The sequence below is a fragment of the Procambarus clarkii genome, chromosome 86 (genome assembly GCF_040958095.1).
Source record: "Procambarus clarkii isolate CNS0578487 chromosome 86, FALCON_Pclarkii_2.0, whole genome shotgun sequence".
NCBI classification, from domain to species: Eukaryota; Metazoa; Arthropoda; class Malacostraca; order Decapoda; family Cambaridae; genus Procambarus; species Procambarus clarkii.
Genome location: NC_091235.1, coordinates 22,310,247 through 22,336,264, shown reverse-complemented (window position 1 = coordinate 22,336,264; position 26,018 = coordinate 22,310,247). Strand labels below are relative to the sequence as shown.

Below are 26,018 nucleotides of genomic sequence, written 5' to 3'. Positions count from 1 at the left end.
ATATATATATATATATATATATATATATATATATATATATATATATATATATCTTTCCATAGAAACCATCAATGTCCCTTCTATCAAGGCACTAACTCTTACCCATCTCTTCCCCCTCCCCCTTCACTGAGAAGGGTCGTAGATTAGAATGCAATACACATACAACTTAACATTCATTGAATGTACTATTATCTCCGAATTACCCTTACGACTGTTGGGTTAACAGTCAGAGATACAGTGAGTTATGTGTTGAGGCAGGAGCCTGGTGTTGGATGTGTTGAGGCAGGAGCCTGGTGCTGGATGTGTTGAGACAGGAGCCTGGTGTTGGATGTGTTGAGGCAGGAGCCTGGTGCTGGATGTGTTGAGACAGGAGCCTGGTGCTGGATGTGTTGAGACAGGAGCCTGGTGCTGGATGTGTTGAGGCAGGAGCCTGGTGCTGGATGTGTTGAGGCAGGAGCCTGGTGTTGGATGTGTTGAGGCAGGAGCCTGGTGCTGGATGTGTTGAGGCAGGAGCCTGGTGCTGGATGTGTTGAGGCAGGAGCCTGGTCCTGGATGTGTTGAGACAGGAGCCTGGTGCTGGATGTGTTGAGGCAGGAGCCTGGTCCTGGATGTGTTGAGACAGGAGCCTGGTGTTGGATGTGTTGAGGCAGGAGCCTGGTGTTGGATGTGTTGAGGCAGGAGCCTGGTGCTGGATGTGTTGAGGCAGGAGCCTGGTGCTGGATGTGTTGAGGCAGGAGCCTGGTGCTGGATGTGTTGAGGCAGGAGCCTGGTCCTGGATGTGTTGAGACAGGAGCCTGGTGTTGGATGTGTTGAGGCAGGAGCCTGGTCCTGGATGTGTTGAGACAGGAGCCTGGTGTTGGATGTGTTGAGGCAGGAGCCTGGTGTTGGATGTGTTGAGGCAGGAGCCTGGTCCTGGATGTGTTGAGGCAGGAGCCTGGTCCTGGATGTGTTGAGGCAGGAGCCTGGTGCTGGATGTGTTGAGGCAGGAGCCTGGTGTTGGATGTGTTGAGGCAGGAGCCTGGTCCTGGATGTGTTGAGGCAGGAGCCTGGTGCTGGATGTGTTGAGACAGGAGCCTGGTCCTGGATGTGTTGAGACAGGAGCCTGGTGCTGGATGTGTTGAGACAGGAGCCTGGTCCTGGATGTGTTGAGACAGGAGCCTGGTCCTGGATGTGTTGAGACAGGAGCCTGGTCCTGGATGTGTTGAGACAGGAGCCTGGTGCTGGATGTGTTGAGGCAGGAGCCTGGTGCTGGATGTGTTGAGGCAGGAGCCTGGTGTTGGATGTGTTGAGGCAGGAGCCTGGTGCTGGATGTGTTGAGGCAGGAGCCTGGTGCTGGATGTAACACTAGTCCCATGAACCTCGGCCCTGGATAAGTTGCAAGTTAGTTGAGTGAATATATAGTCGGATATGTAGAGGAATTATTTAAAGATACAAGAGCCCGGTGCCATAAAAAATTAATTATAATAATGATTCTGCTGCATAATCACGTCCATATTTTGAATGAATTTGCATTTATTTTGTTTCAGAGAGAGAGAGAGAGAGAGAGAGAGAGAGAGAGAGAGAGAGAGAGAGAGAGAGAGAGAGAGAGAGAGAGAGAGAGAGAGAGAGAGAGAGAGAAACAGAGTGTCCTTGCGTCAGTCATTTTGATATATATATATATATATATATATATATATATATATATATATATATATATATATATATATATATATATATATATATATAACAAGGGGTACCGGACGGTGCCAGGTCTGTCTATCTGTCTCTCCACCCTCCAAGGGAATCATTATAAGAAATGAACAAATAAAATTCATTGCAGATGAACAAATCAAATACATTGTAGATGTGCATATTGCAGTTAATTACAGGCAAAGTATGATAGAACTGTGTTGGCAATTTTGTAGACTGTAAAATTTTTAAAACATTACAAAAAAGAAACTGTAATAATTGTGGGTCCATTTAATATGATATTCCAGGATCCATCGTGTCACTGTGACATAGGATACTCTTCTTTTATGGTAATCCCAACCCACCCATGTTGGGCATGTACCCAATAGCAATTACTGGGAAAAACTGGGTAAAGCTACCCCCCCCCATCACCATACGCCTTGCCTCTAACTTCGGATAGACATTTCCATTTATATGGATATATTTTCATTAGAATCTTACTCTTTATCTGAAGATAAATGTATGTGAAACAAAAATTACTTTTTTTTTAATCATTTCTCATCTGCAGTTTAACAAAAGCTATTCTATATTACAGTATTCCCTCCACTATTCACAATGTTGCTGTTGTTGTAGATTCGCTACCTGGAACAAATAGTTCCAAGTAGCACGGGCTATGGTGAGCCCGTACACTATTCACAATGTTGTTAAAAATTCGCTACCTGGAACAAAAAGTTGCAAGCAGCACGGGCTATGGTGAGCCCATAGAGGACTTGTACTCTCTCACTATTCACAATATATCTCTCCTTTAATATTATTGTGAGCCCGTAGTGGACCTGTACTCTCTCACTATTCACAATATATCTCTCCTTTAATATTATTGTGAGCCCGTAGTGGACCTGTACTCTCTCACTATTCACAATATATCTCTCCATTAATATTATTGTGAGCCCGTAGTGGACCTGTACTCTCTCACTATTCACAATATATCTCTCCTTTAATATTATTGTGAGCCCGTAGTGGACCTGTACTCTCTCACTATTCACAATATATCTCTCCATTAATATTATTGTGAGCCCGTAGTGGACCTGTACTCTCTCACTATTCACAATATATCTCTCCTTTAATATTATTGTGAGCCCGTAGTGGACCTGTACTCTCTCACTATTCACAATATATCTCTCCTTTAATATTATTGTGAGCCCGTAGTGGACCTGTACTCTCTCACTATTCACAATATATCTCTCCTTTAATATTATTGTGAGCCCGTAGTGGACCTGTACTCTCTCACTATTCACAATATATCTCTCCTTTAATATTATTGTGAGCCCGTAGTGGACCTGTACTCTCTCACTATTCACAATATATCTCTCCATTAATATATCTCTCTACTGAACACTTCGGGGTAAATCACTTTCTCTCACTTAGAATGGACAACTCCATCGATTTGCACTTAGCTTTCGGCGCGAGTCAGCTCACGAGGGCTCGGGACGCCTGTAAAGGCTCCAATACCCACCTTCGCATTCTGCAAGAGCCGGACCATCTTGTACACACACACACGAGGCAGGACTCCCTCGCTGTCTTCCTCGTCATTCACCCGTTGGCCTTTGATAGTGCTGACTGAATTTCCACCGTTAATTTAAGTAATGTATTGGTTTAGTCTACCCTGGCAGACGTGCCAATGAAAGGATTATTTTTCAGACGCAAGACATAACGAATGGCCTTGCTTTCTTTATCTGCCGACTTGAGAAGAACATGGTTCATGGATCATCTATAATATATATATATATATATATATATATATATATATATATATATATATATATATATATATATATAGTTAAAGTGTTTTTTAAGGCTTCACTCTTTCAGAATACAGCAGTATGCGTATATCGGTGAGGATGCTGTGGAGGCATAAGGCAGTTAGAGACGCTATGCCCCCTCCCCCACCCCCTCCCTGTGGTCGCCATGGCAACATCTCGCGCACACCCATATTTAGCAGGGATGGGAGTGGCCTGGCTGCCTGTTCAGCGTGCCTGCTCGCTGCTGCCTTGCGAAGTTGTGGCCTTCATGCCCGATTGTGATCTGCGTCAGGATGTAAAGGTCAAAGAAGCTCCGCTTTAATTGGGAACCAAAAATAAATGCAATTTGCTGCCACTTTAACCTGCGCAGGCTGAGCGTGGCTGGTGGTTTCCCAGAGAACAAGTGTGAACCGAGAACCAGTGAGCGAGCTTCATCACTCTACATATAGAAATACCTACACGAGTGTGCACAAAAGGGCCCAAAAGGACACTTTGGGCCCACAATCGGCTTGAGAATGGTCCAAGGACGAACCGAAACGTCGTCGTCCCTTCACCTTCTAGTGTGTGGTCTGGTCAAACTACTTCAGCCACGTTATTTTGACTCATCACCTGCACTTTGGGCCCTTTTCTATCACCGCTAAATAGCCATTAGTTTATACGTGCCGACCTCCATGTCAACTCCTTCAGTTGCACAGTTAAAATTTTCACGCCAAGTGATAACCAGGTTGTGACTCATACGTCAGGCTGCGAGCAACCGCGTCCAACAGCCTGGTTGATCAGTCCGGCAACCAGGAGGCCTGGTCGACGACCGGGCCGCGGGGACGCTAAGCCCCGGAAGCACCTCAAGGTCAAGGTGGAGCGTGAAAATGATATGGAGACGGTGAACTTGTGAGGTCAAGTATAGTGTCGTATGGTGGGACGCGAGCCGCTCAGAAGCCAAGTTCAAGATCATCACTAAGCTGAGAGGATCCGGGTCATCACTTGGAGCTTCATAAATACTAATTATCCCTGAGAATTATTGACCGCTTGGACGCCAAACTGGACGTGATGAGATGTTCATTTAATATTTGTATTTTATTTCATTTTCAGTAAAGCAGTAAATAGGTAAATATTTGACAAGGATTAGAGGAGAAATGTATTTAAAAGAGAAATGCTATTTATTATAGTTCATCTCTACGTTATGGTATGTTCAGAATATTGCTTTTGTAACATATCTTCACATATGTTAATATTGATGAGAAAAACTGGTGCTAGAAGTCTTATTAATTCATCAGTAATTATAGTAATCTGACTATCGCCGCTCTCCTTCTCTCCCCTATTATATCCTCCCCCACTTCCCATATCCCCTCTCTACTCCCACTGTTTCCCCTCTTCATGCCCCATCGTCCATACCTCTCTCTCCACATATTTCTTTCTCTACCCTTTCCCTCTCCCACCTCTTCAGTGCTATATAGTCGTAATGGTTTGGCGCTTTCCCCTGATAATTCCATCTCCCACTCCTTTTTACATTATCATAATATCATTATAAAATTTCACACATAGTTAATCAACAAATAATCCATGACGTCTAGAGGGAAACACCACATCATCAAAGCTTTCGGAGGGTTTATGGGTAACTATTGTAATCAGATTACTTTTTAATTTTGGAGTGATCAGTGTGTAGTTTCCGATAGGGCCCAAAAAATAAGAGCTCTTAGATACATAGAGAAAAAATGTGAATAAATTGTGAAACAGTTAATTTTTTCCTCTATGTATCTAAGAGCTCTTTGGATTGGTAATCAAGAATTCTTGGATAAAGAGTTTAAGAATATTTATTCTATTGGTCTCAAGCTTTCTTATCATCTGAGTTTTTTTTAAGTTTGGACGTGACGGTACGGTACGTGACCGTAGCAAAGCACGTCGTACATATTATAATAATATATGCAGTGAAAAAATTCGCCCCAAAAATGTGTTTACCATATTTTTCAGGGTTCGAAAATATTTTTCTGGGTTCGAAAATATTGTCAAGGTCTTGAAACTTTTTGATATACATGCATTGTTTAATTACGAAAATATTGTTGAAAAACTATTAGTTAGAAACAGTCCTCATAGTGATAATTGTGTCATTTACAAAATACCTCGTAAAGACTGTAATAGGTTCTATGTTGGGCAAACTTCCAAAGATTTAAAATTTAGAATTTCGCAACATAAATACTCTGTAAGACACGACCAATTGTCTAATGATTTGTTTGTTCATTTGTCAGAAAGTTCTCACCAAATTGATTGGAAGATGGCTTCTTCAATAACTAATTGTAAAATATTTTCAATAGGAACATAATTGAATCTGTTTTAATACAGATTATTAAATCATGTAATTTGAACATTAGCAGTGGTTTGTATAATTTAGATCCATTTTTGATGGATTAGTTAAAGGGCGATTTATGTAGGATTATTGACACTAATACCTTATTAAAATCCCCTTTTCTCATTAAAGACATTGTACCTCACCTCATCTCTTTCCTGCTTATGTATCCATCCCACTAAATTGTAAATCCATCCTTCTGAAGATATAATATTAAATACGAAAGTACTTAAGGAAATTCCTGTCTTAATCCTTCCTTCGTGGTCTGACATTCATATCATCCTCCTGAAGATATATTATTAAATACGAAAGTACGTAAGAAAATTCTAGTTTCAGTCCTTCCTTCGTGATAGCCTACTCTGCTGGGGATGTGATAGCTTGCTCTACTGGGGATATGATAGCTTACTCTACTGGGGAAGTTATAACGTACTCTACTGGGGATGTGATAACCTACTCTACTTGGGATGTGATATCCTACTCTACTGGGGATATGATATCTACTCTACTGGAGATATGGTAACCTACTCTGCTGGGGATGTGATATCCTACTCTACTGGGGATGTGATATCCTACTCTACTGGAAATATGATATCCTGCTCTACTGTGGGATATGATAGCCTGCTCATCCTACCCTTTGTCTCCCATGAGGCCCGCCTCTGTTGCTCCTCCTCACTGTTCAACAGGGAGGGACAAACTGGGATATGTATATGTTAAAAATAGTTACCAGATATTGTTTGATATCTATGTGTACGAATTGTCTCCACAGGCAAGGTACTGGATGCATTCTTCCCAATTTCTAAACGGTTTAGCTAGGCACTTTCTCCTGTCATTTTCTTCCAGGCAATTAGTTCTTGCCAACGCTGTCTGCCGTGTGTCTGAGAGGGGCATTATCTGATCACAGGATCTGGCTACAACTTGTATTGACTTTCCTTGAGCATCAGGATGTATCATTAATTCGTTCTAAATGCTCGTATTGTCTAAGCATTTTGGAAAGGGTTTAATTAGACGCTCAGTCAGGCATGAAATTGGGATTTTCGAAAAAAAAAGGTCCACTTGGAAATTGCCTCATAGCTAAATGATTTTCGTTAAATATCACAATAGCTGTGCCGATATGAATGCATGCAAGATCAATTTTGAACTTTCATATGCGATCTGCGGGTTAGTGCAAGTTCCCGTGCAGAAGCTTTACACACTTAATGCACTTATGTAAATGCGCAGTAATGATCAATCATGCAAAATAGTTTTTTTTATTGTAGAGAAGTATTGTATACGCCTTAATGTGTGTCCAACGTTTCGCTGGACAGTTAACTCGCATTGAGATGACTTTAACTGCAGGAGAGTTAGAGACGTATTGCGTCTGTAACTATCCTGTAACACCGTCCACAGAGCCTCCTGCTCTTGCAACTGTTCCTGCCACCCCCCCCCCCCACTGATCTTGCAACGCAACCTCGAACATCAGCTCCTGCAACAACAACTATAGAATCCAAGTATCCTGCAACTTCAACTTGTGCACCACCAGTCACCCAAACATCTGCAGCTGCAGTACGTGATATTTCTGACAGTAACGACCTCTCCACATCGTCTAATGACGAAATACCATTAAATATCATTGCTGTGTCCACCACATCAACCGACTCGACAGTACAAGCTCAAACAACCACATCTCAAGGCCAAGGAACACACGCCCTTGGGGTCTAGGCCTTCAGGCGCAAATGCACCAAGGAATTCAAAGATCCGCAGAAAATACACGACTAATCAGCCGATGCTTTGAGATACCGGCGAGAGAAAGAACTTGCTCCATCTCGTGTGAAACGTTGACGGGTAAAGCAGAAGTGATCTGACCGGACTGTGATACTAACATTGGGACCTTGTAGACCCTCCACACATCCAACTTACCCAGACAGTGACAGTGATGCAGCAGCTGCAGAACCAGAAGGCAAGCAAAGAAGTCGAAGCGAGTAAGTAAAGTAAGTAAAGTAAATTATATTCAGGAAAGTACATATATAGTTGATTTACAAAACATAATGTTGGATTTATAGATAGAGCTAGTACATACACTACCTAAAGCCACTAGTACGCATAGCGTTTCGGGCAAGATAAAGTAATTATCAAAAGAAGGCATCAAGCAAGCTATGTAGCAAGAAGAAGTCAAAGAAAACGACAAGGAAAAGTAACAACTGAGAATGAAGACACCAAATGAAGAAAGAAGATTCGAACAAGAATGAAGAAAGATTTACGCACCACCGCACCCCCTACAAGAAAGACCGCGCCTCTTGGCTCAGCCTGTCATCAGCCCGGTAGATGAGTCAAGTCCTGCCAGGGGCCAGATTCACGAAGCAGTTACGCAAGTACTTACGAACGTGTATATCTTTCCTCGATCATTGACGGCTTTGGTTAAATTCATTAAACAATTTACAAGCATGAAAACTTGCCAATCAACTGTTATTATTGTTATAAACAGCCTCCTGGTGCTTCGGAGCTCATTAACTGTTTAATAATTGTAAACAAAGCCGCCAAAGACTGAGAAAAGATGTACAGGTTCGTAAATGCTTGCGTAACTAATTCGTGAATCTGGTACCTGATATCCTTATCACCATTGTGGCACGTTGGCATCCCTTTCTTCCCATCTATATGATACAGCCCGTAAAACTATGTAACTCCCAGGCGTTTCGCAAGGTGTTTCAAAGCCACCACATTAACATCTATAGACTGGTAGCACTAATATAATACATCAAAATCTTTAGAAAAGCTCTAAGCAAGAAGCTCACGCCTTCACTAAAGGCGTATCCCCAACTTAACAACAGACAGCTTTTAATATACATTATTTTAATACAAGTTATATAACACACAGAGATCACACTAACGTGATGCATCAAATGAACAAATCCACAAGGGTAGTGTCTGGGAAGCTCCCGGACGCAGGTTCGAATCCTCGTCACGGCCCTTGTGGATTTGTTCAGATATATATATACCCTGGAAACACAAACCGAAACTGTCTCTATTTTCCGCTTGTTACAACTTGTAATAAAGTTGTTACGTCTTGGCTTAACGTGTTTATGACGTATTAGAACGTTGTTACAACTTGCTATATTGGTTGTTATAACTGGTTAGGAGGTGTTAAAACTTGTTCGAACGTTGTACCAACGTCGTAGTTTCGGTGTGTGTTTGGCGGATAACCTTCTATACAAACAGCTGAACTGTTACACCACGATAGCTTCCTGACTTTTGGGTACATATTCACTACAAGGCGAACATAAATACCAGGAGAGAAAGGAAACGTGCCCAAACGTATCTGTCCTTCCGGGGGAATGAACCCCCCCCCCCAGACCTTTTGGTTACCAACCTACTATAGCTGCATATCCTCACACTCTAGCGACAGAAACTGATGAACGTAAAGTGGCATCAGGGTCTAAAATCAAGACCATAAAGTCATGAACTGAGAAAACTTGCTCCAAGCACCTAGTGCTTGCTGGCAAAAACTGGAAAGAGAGAAGAGGCATGGACCGGAGGTTTGGGAGTGTCCCGAGGGAGGGAGGGACGGTAGGAGGGAAGGTAGGAGAGAGGGACGGTAGGAGGGAAGGTAGGAGGAAGGGACGGTAGGAGGGAGGGAGGGGAATTCTGAGGTCGGGTCAGTAAAGAGCCAGGCGGCAAGGGCCGTGAGGAGCAACCATAAGCAGAGTGGGTATTAACCTCTCACCTCTCACCCCTCACCTCTCTACGGGGCACCTGAAGCCTTTGTTAGCTTTTTTTTTATATATTTAGTCAGTCCACTTGCTACCACACCTTATGGAAAGCTTTCCCGCCAACCCAATATATTGATTTACTTTGTATTTGTCAGTCTCAAGTGACTGTGGTGTTGCGTAACTGAGAATATCAAGTGGAAAGTTACCTGGTTGATACCTGGTTGATGCCTGGTTGATGGGGTTCTGGGAGTTCTTCTACTCCCCAAGCCCGGCCCGAGGCCAGGCTCGACTTGTGAGAGTTTGGTCCACCAGGCTGTTGCTTGGAGCGGCCCGCAGGCCCACATACCCACCACAGCCCGGTTGGTCCGGCACTCCTTGGAGGAATAAATCTAGTTTCCTCTTGAAAATGTCCACGGTTGTTCCGGCAAGTTTGTGTTGTGATAAGTTGCAAGTTTGTGTGTGATAAGTTGCAAGTTTGTGTTGTGATAATTAATTATCTTTCCACAGTAATTCTGTTTATTCAGACGTGTTGTGGGTGATCAATTGTTTTTTACGTACAAGATTCTTAATCGTTCTTATAAGTCTTGTCGATTTGCATGTGTGTCTTGTCGACTTATTTGTGCCTTGAGAACATGTGTCTTGTCAACTTCTATGTGTTTTGTATACTTTTATTTGTCATGTCTACTTTTATTTGTAGATTTCAGTTCGTTAAAATCATTGCCTTGACATAATTTTCACATACATATATCCCGTACCTATAATTGCCAGAACGCATTACTTGGCCTAGTATGCAAGGCCTGATCGATTTGCCTAACAGGCAGAGTGGTTTTCGTTATTTTAAAATATTTCTTTTCAAGTTGGTTTATTTGATTTCATTTGCAGATCTTTAAGACTATAAGATTTAAGATTTTAAGACTTGTACACCTCTTTAACTTCCGGCTGCGCTGGATCATTCAGGTCACCGGCTTCTTATAACTACGAAAGCTTTTAGAGGATTCAACATATGTTGGGACAATCGACTTGAGAATGGTCCAGGACGGACCGGAACGTCGTCGTCCCTTCAATTTCTAGTGTGTGGTCTGGTCAACATACTTCAGCCACGTTATTGTGACTCATCGCCTGCTGTTGGGATCCAAATATCATCTCATCCAGCACTCATGCCAGTTTGTTTATACAGCACTCGTAATATATTTTGAGAGAAATCTAACAAACAACCCTTCCTCCGAATAGACAGTACATTCGTTTTAATACTAAATGTAATAAGTACATTCCTGACTATCAGGCATAGTACATAAATACACTTAATCGCCAGCATCGCACCAAAATATTGTGAATATTAGAATTTACCTGAAAAGCAGTATAGAAAACCACGACCTAACCTAACCTTGGGAGTGTACTCACCTAATTGTGCTTGCGGGGGTTGAGCTTAGTCTCTTTGGTCCCGCCTCTCAACTGTCAATCAACTGGTGTACAGATTCCTGAGCCTACTGGGCTCTATCATATCTATATTTGAAACTGTGTATGGAGTCAGCCTCCACCACATCACTGCCTAGTGCATTCCATTTATTAACTACCCTGACACTGAAAAATTCTTTCTAACGTCTCTGTGGCTCATCTGGGTACTAAGTTTCCACCTGTGTCCCCTTGTTCGTGTCCCACCCGTGCTGAAGTTTGTCTTTGTCCACCCTGTCAATTCCCCTGAGAATTTTGTAGGTGGTTATCATGTCTCCGCTTACTCTTCTGTTTTCCAGGGACGTGAGGTTCAGCTCCTTTAGCCTTTCCTCGTAGCTCATACCTCTCAGTTCCGGGACGAGCCCGGTATAGGAGAACAAGCAAGTAAATAGCATTTATTGCTTCTTAATTACAATTATTACTTAACCTATGTCTATATTGATATTACAATTTTATAAAACTAATAAAACAAAACTAAAGTCTTTCAATAAATCATAAAGTAACTCAGGATATTTTCAAATTTTGTATAAAATCTCTGGGTGTGTGCATGGCTGAGTGTGTGGGTAGCTGGGTGTGTGAAGTGGAGACTGGTACCAATTTGTGCATTTGTGTGTGTGTGTAAACCTGTACCAACATGTTAGTGTTGATACCGGTAACAATATATGGGTGTGGGGTGCAAATTAGGACCAATATGTGGTTGTGGAGTGCAAACTGGCACCAATGTGTGGGTGTTGAATGCAAACTGACGCCAATATTGCAGTATAAAAACTGGCTCGCTATCGCAAAATTCTCTCTCCGTCGCAAAAGAAAACGAGTTTCTTCTTCTAAAAATAGAAATAATACACCATTCGCAAAACTATATATACAGAGTCCATTCAATTACTATCTCAGCAGCGGAATAATCAACCATATCTCTGATGTCTTAAAAGTTACATTTGGTAACTTCTATAACTCGCTGGTATGTTATGGAGTGTCGGTTCGTCTGTCGGCAGATAATATTATTAGTGTTGTTGTCGGTGTACTTCAGTTTGTCGTAGTCCCCCCGAGAGACGGGCTACCACGAGATGTAGCCCGTCCTTTGGGGGGGACTGTCCCTAATTTATTACTAGGTGAATGGAGGTATCAGGTGAGAGAGAAGTGCTCAACCGTTTCTGTTCTGCCTGAGTCCCTCGGTTGTGAGTGGAGGTTGTAGGCCGCTGCGTCAGTTAATGGTAAAAATTGTTGTAGTCACTCAGTTGAAGATTAAGGCGAAGAATTCATGCTTGATGTGAAGCTTTTAACACCCTGCTTCAGCTTCAAACTGCTTCAAACAGTGAAGCAAACAGCTTCACTGTTTGACGTCTATTACGTTAGAGTTTTGCTTTCTCAGTCACCGAAACCACCCACCTGTCACTGTTAACACCACCACTCACCGTCACTGTTAACACCACCACCCACTGTCATTGTTAACACCACCTGGTCACTGTTAAACACCAACTAACACCCACTGCACTGTTAACACCACCACCCACCGTCACTGTTAACACCACCACTCACCGTCACTGTTAACACCACCACCACCCACTGTCACTGTTAACACCACCACTCACCGTCACTGTTAACACCACCCACCGTCACTGTTAACACCACCCACCGTCACTGTTAACACCACCCACCGTCACTGTTAACACCACCCACCGTCACTGTTAACACCGCCACCCACCGTCACTGTTAACACCACCACCCACCGTCACTGTTAACACCACCACCACCGTCACTGTTAACACCACCACCCACCGTCACTGTTAACACCACCCACCGTCACTGTTAACACCGCCACCCACCGTCACTGTTAACACCACCACCCACCGTCACTGTTAACACCACCACCCACCGTCACTGTTAACACCACCACCCACCGTCACTGTTAACATCACCACCCACCTGTCACTGTTAACACCACCACCCACCGTCACTGTTAACACCACCACCCACCGTCACTGTTAACACCACCACTCACGTCCCTCAAACATTATTTAGAGTAAAGACTGACTTTTCCGCTCCTCCTTTGTTACTGAACCCAGACTGAATCCCGCCCCCTCTTTCACACCAACAGGCTAGTGAGAAACTTCTCTGCCGAATACCACATTAGGGGGTGATAAGACCTATCTCCTCTCCCCCCTCCCCCCCCGCTCCCCCCATCACCCAAACACCACTGAGGCAAGACTGGTCCTCTGCCTCACCCCCTTCAACAACTCTGGGAAGTTTTGAGTTGATTCAGTTATGAACTCCGTCCTGTAGGGGACATAAAGGTTTCAGTCTGACAATGGCTTCAGGCGCTGGACTCAATTTACCTTTGAGGTGAACAAGTTGGTTAAGAAATGTAATCTGCCTGCCATGCAGCCTGTAGCCATCCAGTGGAGGGGAGAAGTAGTGAGCTTTGACTACAGGCAATCGTGGAAACAGTTAAGTGATAGCATAATGGCATTTCTTGGGCATATGTAATAACGCCATCTCGAAATTTCTGTTCACACTGCATCATATACTGATGCTGGGTGTGAGGGAATAGCTTTGCAGACATACTTTACAGACAGCCGGTGGCTGAGCGGACAGAACACTGGACGCGTGATCCTGTGGTCCCGGGTTCGGTCCCGAGTTTGATCCCGGGCACCGGAGAAATAATGGGCAGTTTCTTTCACGCTGATGCTCCTGTTACCTCGCAGTAATTAGGTACCTGGGAGTTAGTCAGCTATCACGGGCTGCTTCCTGGGGGTGGAGACCTGGTCGAGGACCGGGCCGCGGGAACACTAAGCCCCGAAATCATCTCAAGATAGGTCTAGATCGACAGGTAATGCAGATTCCACAGCCACGAAGCAGTTACGCAAGCACTTACGAACCTCAACATCATTTCTCTATCTTTGGCGGCTTTGTTTACAATTATTAAACAGTTAATGAGCTCCGAAACACCAGGAGGCTGTTTATAACAATAACAACAGTTGATTGGCAAGTTTTCATGCTTGTAAAAAGCTTATTAAATATAACCAAAGCCGTCAAATATTGAGGAAAGATGTACACGTTCGTAAGTACTTGCGTAACTACTTCGTGAATCTGGCCACTGCAGGAGATACTTAAAGCCGATCTAAAGCCGAAAAGAAGTATCATATAGGAGCCAAGAGCGAGAGCTCTTGGCTCATATATGATATCCTATAGATATATGATATCCTATATGATATACGATATCTCTCCAAAAAATTAGAGAACCAAGATATGTCTTGTCACTCTCTGCCTTAAAAAAAAATTGAAAGTTACACCATTTGTACCAAGGAAAAAAAATGAAAAAACACAGTTCTCAATATCTAGCTGTTATGGCCGCTAGGCAAGTTGATTTGACTGTTATAACAAAATATAATTTACACCATAGGTATATAATTTAATAATAATTAATCTGACATGTGTGTTTACCGCATCAAAAGTAATGCACAAGAAACCACTACAAGTCACAGTAGCAAGTTAGTTTCAGAGCAGTTCACGGGTTGATTATAAACAGCAAAACGCAGGGCTACCAGAGCCAGATGCAGGGCTACCCGAGCAGGATTATGAGAGCCAGATACAGATGAAGGGCTACCTGAGCAGGATTAGGAGAGCCAGATAGAGGATTACCAGAGCCAGATGCAGGGCTACCAGAGCCAGATGCAGGGCTACCAGAGCCAGATGAAGAGCTACCAGAGCAGGATTAGGAGAGCCAGATAGAGGATTACCAGAGCCAGATGCAGGGCTACCTGAGCAAGATTACGAGAGCCAGATAGAGGATTACCAGAGTCAGATGCAGGGCTACCAGAGCCAGATACAGGAGTATCCGAGCCAGATGCAGGGCTACCAGAGCCAGATGCAGGGCTACCAGAGCCAGATGCAGGGCTACCAGAGCCAGATGAAGGGCTACCAGAGCCAGATGAAGGGCTACCAGAGCTAGATGCAGGGCTACCAGAGCCAGATGCAGGGCTACCAGAGCCAGATGAAGGGCTACCATAGCCAGATGCAGGGCTACCAGAGCCAGATGAAGGGCTACCAGAGCCAGATGCAGGGCTACCAGAGCCAGATGCAGGGCTACCAGAGCCAGATGAAGGGCTACCAGAGCAGGATTAGGAGAGCCAGATAGAGGATTACCAGAGCCAGATGCAGGGCTACCAGAGCCAGATGCAGGGCTACCAGAGCCAGATGAAGGGCTACCAGAGCAGGATTAGGAGAGCCAGATAGAGGATTACCAGAGCCAGATGCAGGGCTACCAGAGCCAGATGAAGGGCTACCAGAGCCAGATGCAGGGCTACCAGAGCCAGATGCAGGGCTACCAGAGCCAGATACAGGAGTATGCGAGCCAGATGCAGGTCTACCAAACAAGACTTCTAGAGAAAAACTCAAAAGAAAGGAAAACGCGTAATATCAAAACTTAAACTCATTATTTGACCAAAATTACAACTTATGTATTGAAATATTCTCTCTTAAACACAAATAAAAAAAATCCATATATTATTTAAAGCTGCCAAGTGGAGGGATATTATAGAAGGCAACGAGTATCATTAGAGTTGGGTTAGACGTTAATACAGCACTGTGAGTGAGGGCTGAGGCTACGTTATTAGTAGTTAGCTCGGCGTTCCACTCTACTTAAACTGTCATGATTTTCTATTATCACAACGATACGTTACTGAATAAGTTTTTTAAAAATGTATATTGTGTATTATTCAAGGGGGCTACTTTAACTTGACTTTTGATATATCTGGGTTTTTATATTTCGTTTTGGAGGATAAGAAAACGGGAGGTAATTTATTAGTAAGTGATTTGTTCAGAACTTTATTGTTGGTGTGATGTTGGTCCTATCCACTACGAGAGGGCAATTAAGGCCTTATAACAATAGCTTACCGACCAATAAGCAAGAACACTTTTGTTTTAAATTTAGGATTAAAGTTAACTCTGAGTGGATATACACCAATGAAGCTGGGGGAGTAGAGGGAGTGGGTGCTCACTTCTCGGTGCGTAAAGCGTCCCGACTATTATTAGGGATCATGTATATATATGCAAATGCACAGGTGCACTATTTTATTCTAATGTATGCCAGACGGGTTTTAAAAACATGTACTGCACACGCCCCGGCCGCTGGCTTTAAGTTGGTAATCTTGAATTACTGAGAAATGAATAATATTTCCAGAATACAAGTAACATTATACACAAAGCCGGTGGAGGACCTGGTGGCTGAGTGAGCAGAGCTCAGGATTCGTAGTCCTATGACCCGAGGATCGATCTCCGGCGATGGCGGAAACAAATGGGCAGAGTTTCTTTCACCCTGATGCCCGTGTTACCTAACAGTAAATAGGTACCTGGGAGTTAGACAGCTGTTACGGGCTGCTTCCTCGAAGGTGTGTGTGAAAAAAAAAAAGTTCATTAACAGTTGAGAGGCGGGCCGAAAGAGCCAGAGCTCAACCCCGCAAGCACAACTAGGTCAATACAAAACTATTCGCCACAGATATTAAAACCTAACAAATCTTATCCAACCTAATGTAACCCAAACTAACTGAACTAACCGCACGACTAACTTAAACTAATACATCGTAGCCTAACAAAACTTAACCTAATACATCGTAGCCAAACAAAACTTAAACTAACACATCATAGCCTAACAAAACTTAAACTAACACATCATAGCCTAACAAAACTTAAACTAACACATCATAGCCTAACAAAACTTAAACTAATACATCGTAGCCTAACAAAACTTAACCTAATACATCGTAGCCTAACAAAACTTAAACTAACACATCATAGCCTAACAAAACTTAAACTAACACATCATAGCCTAACAAAACTTAAACTAACACATCATAGCCTAACAAAACTTAAACTAATACATCGTAGCCTAACAAAACTTAAACTAACACATCGTAGCCTAACAAAACTTAAACTAACACATCGTAGCCTAACAAAACTTAAACTAACACATCATAGCCTAACAAAACTTAAACTAATACATCGTAGCCTAACAAAACTTAAACTAATACATCGTAGCCTAACAATATTTACGGCTTTAATAACCTGAAAACAAACTTCCTCGTAAGGTGCACGGTTTAACTACGCCCTTACTTTATGGCAAGGAAGCTGTGTACAGCGCTGGCATACTTTAATAAGCTCGTTTCTGTGTTACCTGATTTGTTAATAACATATTTTTATATGAAAGTATTGGAAGTGTATGTGTGGGTGTGGGGGGGGGGGAGGTTGTCATGAAGAGGACGCTATATTAAGAGACAAATTTAAAAACACCATAACAAAAAATTCGTCCGTTGAAGGAGTTGATCTTCAATTAATTACAATTAATGTAGCGTGATTTTCAACGTAGTGACGTCGAAATTACAGTGGATCGGTGAAATTAAAAACACGTCAATACTGACGTTTCGTCGTGTTACTGAGCATCTCTATTTATAGATTAAGAGGTTGCCTAGGTTAATACGCTTCTTGGTAAAAGTTAAAAGTACTTCGAACTTGGAAGTATTAGCTCGAAGCAAGGGGAAGCTCCTACCCCTTTGGTTTACCCTTTATTTAGGAATACCGAGGCAGCAGCCGTTGCTAGCGCCATAGTTATCTTGAGGTTATCTTGAGATGATTTCGGGGCTTTATAGTGTCCCCGCGGCCCGGTCCTCGACCTCCACCCCCAGGAAGCAGCCCGTGACAGCTGACTAACACCTAGGTACCTATTTTACTGCTAGGTAACAGGAGCATAGGGCGAAAGAAACGCTGCCCATTGTTTCTCGCCGGGGTCTGGGATCGAACCCAGGACCACAGGATCGCAAGTCCAGCGTGCTGTCCGCTCGGCCGACCGGTTCAACACACGGACGAGTGTAAACTCCTCTTAATCACAAAATGGCTCTTCCAAGAGTCATTTTATAGGAGCTAATAGTCTCATCGGAGACGTAGAAGAAAATTGAGAATGTAAACTCCTTTCAATAGGAACATAATTGAATCTGCTTTAATACAGATTACAAAATCATGTAATTTGAACATTAGCAGTGGTTTATATAATTTAGATACATTTTTGATAGATCAGTTAGAGGGCGATCTGAGTAGGATCACTGACACACATTTGTCTCACTAATTCATTGTTAATATTCTCTATCTTATGCTATAATTATCCATGTATGGGCCTATTGGCACATAGGATGCTGCTCCTATTCATACCCACCTAATCCCAGTCATAAATTTTTATCAGTGTACCTCACTTCACTTCACCTCTCTCCTGCCTATTTATGTTCAAATCTTTTTACTAGTTACTCGCCCTTTTGAAGATGTATTATTAAATACGAAAGTACTTAAGGAAATTCCTGTTTCAATTCTTCCTCCGTGGTCTGACACTCACATTTTTTATCACGTTAATTTTCGTGATTTACACACACACACATTATATATATATATATATATATATATATATATATATATATATATATATATATATATATATATATATATATATATATATATATTATATAAACTACATTTATGAATAGTACCTAGAAACATTCTCCTAGTCATAAGCCCTTCTCAATATTATAATAAAGTAAAAACCTAGTATTATCACCCAATGTTTTTAAATCAATTAAATATGATTCACATTAACTTTTAAACCCGAAAATATATATTATTAAAGAAAAATTTAACAGCTGCTTATAACAGTGTTTTACCAATTTTCACCAGTAATTAATTTTTCAATAACTGACTCTCTAATTCTCTTCAAGGATCACTAATAAATAAATACCAAGACAATAACCGAGCATGTAATCAAAGCCACAACGAGATTACAATCAATATTACTGGCAATGAATGTCTCTTCATTGTGATAGGACTCGCTTACAAAAAGCTCAGATCACTTGCATCAAAGCACTCTCTCTTCCCTGGAACAAAAGGGCTCCTTTGACTGACGACAGAAGGAAGCATTACTTGCTTCTAATTGTAGAACTCTTTGGCCCACCCAAGTCACCTGTCTCAAGGGGGGTTGGATAGCGATGGGAGAGGTTAAGGAGGGATAAGGAGGGGGTTAGTGATAATGGGGGTTAGTGTTTAGCTAGCGGAGGTCGTTATTCTTACAGGTGTTCAGTAACTTCATGTTTACTGAAAAGAGGGGATAATGTCTCATAGGAAAGTGGTTATCTGAGTGAAGGGAGGAAAGGAAGGTTAAGAGAGTGGGACGTGGATGGCTATCTTGAGGTTATCTTGAAATGATTTCGGGGCTTTTTTTTTTTTAGTGTTCCCGCGGCCCGGTCCTCGACCAGGCCTCCACCCCCAGGAAGCAGCCCGTGACAGCTGACTAACTCCCAGGTACCTATTTTACTGCTAGGAGAGCTAGAACAGAGAGGCTCTATTATATGGGTATAATATAGTATAAAACGAACACCTTACCAGAAAACATCGTGGTGAAGAGCCCTATATAGAGAGTTCAGTGATACACAACAAAATCCATTCATACATAAATTAGTAAAGACGGATAGAGATAATGGTTGCTATTGTTGATTATGTAGCGACGACGATCGAGGGATCGGATGAGCCCAGAGATAATGGTAATTAGAGATGAAAAAGGTGTAATAACCAGACTGAATGGCGTTGTGGAACGGTATTTAGGAGAGCAAAGTCAAAAGGTCTCGTTTGAAAAGGGGGTATAGACACGTTTTCTACGCTGCAAGTTCTTTTTGTTTAAGAATATATATATATATATATATATATATATATATATATATATATATATATATATATATATATATATATATATATATATATATATATATATATATATATATGATTGCTTCTTAGATGATTTACAGAACAACAAAGCCATGTCACTAATTAACTGAAGCATATATGATCCTAAGTATATCATGCCAGGGTAGCTAGTGGTATATATATAGGCTGCCAGCTACTCCATGGCAGGCAAATATATACCGGCAGCTCTTGCTCCACCCCTGGCATGTACCGGCAGCTTTACCTCTACCTTTGGCAGTCAGTTATATACTAACAGCACTCCTACATCCTCGTGGTAGTCAGGTATATACCGGAAGAACTTCCCTACCCCCCGTGGGAGCCAGGTATATATATATACCTACAGCTCTTCCTCTTACAATCTGAACTTACCAACTGATGTCGAGTCTTCTACCTGATCCCACCAGAGTAGAACACATACAGTAGATGAATTGTGATAGGAACATCTACCTCCTCTATCAATTAAGCCGTCACTCCATTACAATAACTACTAGTGGTCAGATAATGCGCCGAGGATGGTGGTTGGGTCGTTAGAGAGCTTAACGATACCTCTTGTCTGGTCATCATACAGGTAGATTTACGTTACGACAAATCTTAAATGACACTTGATATTTGGCTATTGAGTCGAGTAAGTTTTTTATCTCGTAACATGTGATTTAGTCGAGGGTTTGAGGGTGGCGGGAACCACAATTATATCCGGCTGTGACATGGAGGGCGGCCAACTGGTTATATACCTGGGAGGACTGGTGCTCCCAGGGTGGGCTTGGGGGGGTGGCAGGGTGGGCTTGGGGGGTGGCAGGGTGGTCTAGGGTGGCAGGGAGGTCTAGGAGGGCAGGGAGAGAGAGAGGGCAGAGAAGTGAAGGGTTGGCAGGGGCCCCTGATATTTTTATAATTTCACTAAAAGGAGAACCTGACGATGTCCGGGTCTCTGTCTGCCTCTGAAAATGTAATACTACGAAAAGATGAAAAACTGGGGGGGTCACTGTCAGAACCGATATTTCTTAAAAGGGAGGCAATGGGCCGACCCCGACGTCATAAGCGTGTCACATACCCATCCCAGCCTCCTAAAATTATAGTATCTATAGCAACTATTTGGTCACAAGTACCAGTGTACGGTGATAGACCACCCAAAAAAAATTACGCATTGTAATATTGAATTTGGGCAAATGGGAAACCTTTTTAGTGTGTACAACTAACTGTATATGTCGGGATCGAGCTCTAGCTCCTACGGACCAGCCTCTAACCATTATGTCACGACTATTAACCGTGTGTACTCAGCTGTTTAAAAGAGGTTAGCACCTGCCCCATAGCTAGTCTTCATAAACAATAGCTAAGTCTCCTTATATAATTTATATATACTCTTTAATCCAGAATAAATTTCACCTCCTCTATATTTCCTTCAATCCTGTTCCATCTGTTTACAACTCTCTGAGAAACTGTTCTTCAAGACGCCTCTGTGTCTCGCTTGCTTTTCCAGTTTCTTCCTCTGTTCCCTCGTTTTAATATTTCTCTGTTTGGCGTCACTTCATTGTCCGTTTGTCGCTGAAACATCCTTCCTGCCGCCTTAGCCTGTGTCTTCAACTTGTGAACTGGTCTCTAGTTTGTGCTCAAGGCTTTCTGGCGGACAAATTGCATGAGCACTTTTATCCCATCTCTGTCCAGTCTGATTTTCATCGTCCTGGAAATTAATTCCCTTAGCTTCAGTGAGGAAGAATTTTCTCACTGAAAATTCGTTATGTAACGCGGATGTTCGTTACAAAGGTTTTTCTCTGTAGGTGTTCTGTTGTTCTGGTGTATGTTATACATATGTTGGAGGACACTAGCCATACATACGTGGGGGGGGGGGACACCAGTCATACATATATGGGGTGACACCAAGTATACATATGTGGGACTACACCAGCGTGCAGTGTCGTATCTTTCGATTGATTGATGAAGATTAAGCCACCCAAGAGGTGGCACGGGCATGAATAGCCCGTAAGTGGTGGCCCTTTTGAGTCCATTACCAGTATCAATAGCTGATACTGGAGATCTATGGAGGTGCGACTGCACCCTGCGTGACGGGAGATGTCTCCCGTGTGTATCTTTCGTCTGTGTTTCCATTTTATATGCCAACGCTGGCTGTGTGCTAGCTATGTAGCAGTTGTACGGTTGTAGGGAGCCGGTCGGCCGAGCGGACAGCACACTGGACTTGTGATCCTGTGGTCCTGGGTTCCATCCCAGGCGCCGGCGAGAAACCATGGGCAGAGTTTCTTTCACCCTATGCCCCTGTTACCTAGCAGTAAAATAGGTACCTGGGTGTTAGTCAGCTGTCACGGGCTGCTTCCTGGGGGTGGATGCCTGGTCGAGGACCGGGCCGCGGGACACTAAAAGCCCCGAAATCATCTCAAGATAACCTCAAGATTCCCAGTGCAATGTGTACACTCGCAAGTGGTCAGTACAGAGCTTCAGTTCCTTCTTTTGGTATCAACATTAAGATTTAACCATTTTTATGACCTTTTTTGCGACTAATTCCTTGGTAAATTCAGTATACTTCAGTGTCGCTTGATACGGATCTGTGGGTTGTTTCAAGCGACGGATAGACACGTGTAAATGAGTTTGGATGAATATAAATACGTGCCTCAGGTAGGCCAAGTTTCCCTTATTCTTAAGCTCTTGTGTCTCGTACACTACATCATGAAGAAATGGGTTACGATTTTCATGGCAAAGTGTATTTCCAGTTGTATTTTTCAGGATGTATTGCCAATCAACAAAACAGCTAGACACAAGATGCTAAAATTGTATTTTGTATATGTTGTAGGGTTCTGCCAACTTTACTTCTCAACTAGTGAGCGTGGCTACCACTCGCAGGAAGCGCTGGGTAATGCTTGGTAACGAGCCTCTTAACTAGTGAGCGTGGCTACCACTCGCAGGAAGCGCTGGGTAATGCTTGGTAACGAGCCTCTTAACTAGTGAGCGTGGCTACCACTCGCAGGAAGCGCTGGGTAATGCTTGGTAACGAGCCTCTTAACTAGTGAGCGTGGCTACCACTCGCAGGAAGCGCTGGGTAATGCTTCGTAACGAGCCTCTTAACTAGTGAGCGTGGCTACCACTCGCAGGAAGCGCTGGGTAATGCTTGGTAACGAGCCTCTTAACTAGTGAGCGTGGCTACCACTCGCAGGAAGCGCTGGGTAATGCTTCGTAACGAGCCTCTTAACTAGTGAGCGTGGCTACCACACGCAGGAAGCGCTGGGTAATGCTTGGTAACGAGCCTCTTAACTAGTGAGCGTGGCTACCACTCGCAGGAAGCGCTGGGTAATGCTTGGTAATGAGCCTCTCAACTAGTGAGCGTGGCTACCACACGCAGGAAGCGCTGGGTAATGCTTGGTAACGAGCATATCTTATGAGGGTAGGAATAGCCTAAGCTACTAAATCCTTTTAGCAACCCGTTCTCACACTTTCGTATAGTCAATGTTCACTTATTAAATACGTGCATAGGTGACATACTAAACATACTAGTTTACCTTGAAAAGCTTCATAGAAAACACCGACCTTTCCTAACCTTCTAAGTATTTTATGAAGTTTATGACTGTTTTCTATGAAGCTTTTCAAGGTAAACTAGTATGTTTAGTATGTCACATATGCACGTATTTAATAAGTCAATATTGACTGTAAGAAAGTGCGAGAACGGGTTGCTTTTAGAGATGTACTTCCTTTTCTCAATAAACTTACTGGAACTTGAACGAGCATCTTAACTAGTGAGCGTGGCTACCACACGCAGGAAGCGCTGGGTAATGCTTGGTAACGAGCCTCTTAACTAGTGAGCGTGGCTACCACACGCAGGAAGCGCTGGGTAATGCTTGGTAATGAGCCTCTCAACTAGTGAGCGTGGCTACCACACGCAGGAAGCGCTGGGTAATGCTTGGTAACGAGCCTCTTAACTAGTGAGCGTGGCTACCACACAAAGGAAATACAAGGCAATACCTCAGAAAGAATAAAATATTCTTGCAGAATAACGTTTTCCTTTTAGGATCAGCGTCTCTTGACCCAACAACTAAGTCATCCATTGAGAATTATGCTGGGGCAACTAATGTATTAATGGGTACCTATGTGAGTAATGGCAACAATTAGTCAGGCAAGAAGTAATAATAAGACCAACTTACGGTGTATAATGGAGCATAATTTACAAAGCATCAACTGCTCTTGTTCTCTCGCCAGAGCTCATTAACGGTTCCTCGTAAATTAGGCTGCACAAATAATTACCCTTCGAACCTACGCAGCTAAGTTGGTCTCAGCTTCCACTGGAGGTTAATTTCTCCTCCGTCACCTTTGTTAACAAGAACAAATTTTTTGTACCTCGAAAGCATTTTTTAAATTTAAGGTTTCACCAAAAAATTGCTGTCCATTAAACACGTTGTCTATGACATTAGGCTTTTGTGGACGCCGAGTTCCGGTTGGATTTTTATTATAATTTTTGGGGAATCGAAAATCCTGTTTCAGCTGAATTTTTTTCTTCAGCTTCAAGCCGACAAACACCTTTGACCTGCCGCACCCCTGATTTACATCCCTTCACCTTCGCGCCTTTTCAGCTCAACTTCCTCCACCTTCTCAGCTCACCTTCCACCTTCAAAGCTCATCTTCACCATCTCAACTCACCTTCCACTTCCCATACAAGCTCGCTACACCCCACAATCGCCCCACTGTTCTCCGACATTTTTACACCGAAGGAAGAAGCAAAGCAAAAACCGCTCGACTATTGTGTAACGATAATAGAGATCGTGTCAGATTTTCACACGTCAACGCCATAATCACTCACTGTGTCGGCTCCTAAAGCCACCGGATCGGACAACTCTATTGACATGGTAATTTTTGGGTTGTTGAGCAGCTCTGCGTACAGGAGCTGCTAACAGGGTAATCACAAAAAATTATAATGGATGTCTATTATATGGTGCTTTTGGCACTAATGACGAAGGGTCAGCGTATAAATGAACTCTGGTTGCCCCTATTTAGATAGTTGCTGAGCCAGCTTGTTTTAAAGTGGAAATTAAGTCAAATTGCCTAAAGATGAGGATGGATACCGACGTGCTCATCCATAAAGAATATCCTGTTTTGGGGGAGTTAAGACATTCTCTCGTGTCAGCATATGCAATTTTTATTTAAGCAGCACTGAGAGAGGTGGTCCGGATAACCCACGTGTAAACTTTTTTTCTGGAAAGATGAGTACAGGAGTAGACGACTTCTGATTCTTGTTAATGTAGATAAGAATCAGAAGTCGTCTACTCCTGTACTCATCTTTGCAGAAAAAACATTTACTAAACAAAAAATCTACCACTTACGGGCTATTCATGCCCGTGCCACCTCTTGGGTGGCTTAATCTTCATTAATCAATCAATCGATTCTTGTTAGTAGGCTTGAAGCGTTCAGTCGATTCTTGTTAGTAGGCTTGAAGCGTTCAGTCGATTCTTGTTAGCAGGCTTGAAGCGTTCAGTCGATTCTTGTTAGTAGGCTTGAAGCGTTCAATCGATTCTTGTTAGTAGGCTTGAAGCGTTCAATCGATTCTTGTTAGCAGGCTTGAAGCGTTCAGTCGATTCTTGTTAGTAGGCTTGAAGCGTTCAGTCGATTCTTGTTAGTAGGCTTAAAGCTTTCAGTCGATTCTTGTTAGCAGGCTTGAAGCGTTCAGTCGATTCTTGTTAGTAGGCTTAAAGCTTTCAGTCGATTCTTGTTAGTAGGCTTGAAGCGTTCAGTCGATTCTTGTTAGCAGGCTTGAAGCGTTCAGTCGATTCTTGTTAGCAGGCTTGAAGCGTTCCTTCCCAAAGCTTGTTTAAGCTTTACCTTACTCGATTTCCCTGGAACACGAACCGCCAATCGATTTACAACTAGGTCATTAATTACATGATACCCAGTCAATTATCCTGTTGTGGCATGGGAACTGTTGATGGTGATTACCTGCTGACGATTTCGCGAGTTTTAATCCCGCAGTCTGGCCTGTGGTCAGCCTTCAGTGGTGACCGCCTGTCTGTTAGAATGTTGTATCTTCGTAACCTATGGCCAACACAACCATCACAGCCAGGCTGATCTGGTAACTCCAGCAGAATCTTGTCGGTGTTTTATCTTAAAATCTTCCACTGTTGTTTCAGCAACACTTCTTATATTTGCTAGCAGGAGGCTGAAGTGTCGTGGGAGTCTTGTGTTTACACTGTGTTTTCTGATACTGCTCATCGCACCCAGAGTTATCATTGGATATTTTTTCCAGTATTTTCCATGTGTATATTATGAGAGATTTCTCGTACCGTCGTTCCAAGAAGTACAAACGACGAAGAAGTACGACTC

At 42.8% G+C, this 26,018-nt stretch overlaps 1 protein-coding gene across 1 annotated transcript; it reads right to left on the bottom strand.

Annotated features, from left to right (window-relative positions):
* Positions 1–14,641: 14,641 nt before the first annotated feature.
* LOC138358819 (autotransporter adhesin BpaC-like) lies at positions 14,642–24,334 on the bottom strand. The gene is made up of 2 exons (XM_069316996.1): positions 24,306–24,334; positions 14,642–15,047 (listed from the first exon to the last, which is right to left on the bottom strand). Exons 1-2 carry the CDS (start codon positions 24,332–24,334, stop codon positions 14,642–14,644), a joined length of 435 nt encoding a protein of 144 aa, XP_069173097.1.
* Between the last annotated feature and the right edge of the window lie 1,684 nt (positions 24,335–26,018).

Excerpts from the sequence above, each read along its gene's own strand:
- LOC138358819 (XM_069316996.1), bottom strand. The coding sequence starts at position 24,334 with ATGGTGAAGATGAGCTTTGAAGGTGGAAG. Across the intron at positions 15,048-24,305 it reads ATGAGCTTTGAAGGTGGAAG|CCCTTCATCTGGCTCTGGTA; the intron begins GTGAGCTGAGAA and ends CTGCTCTGGTAG.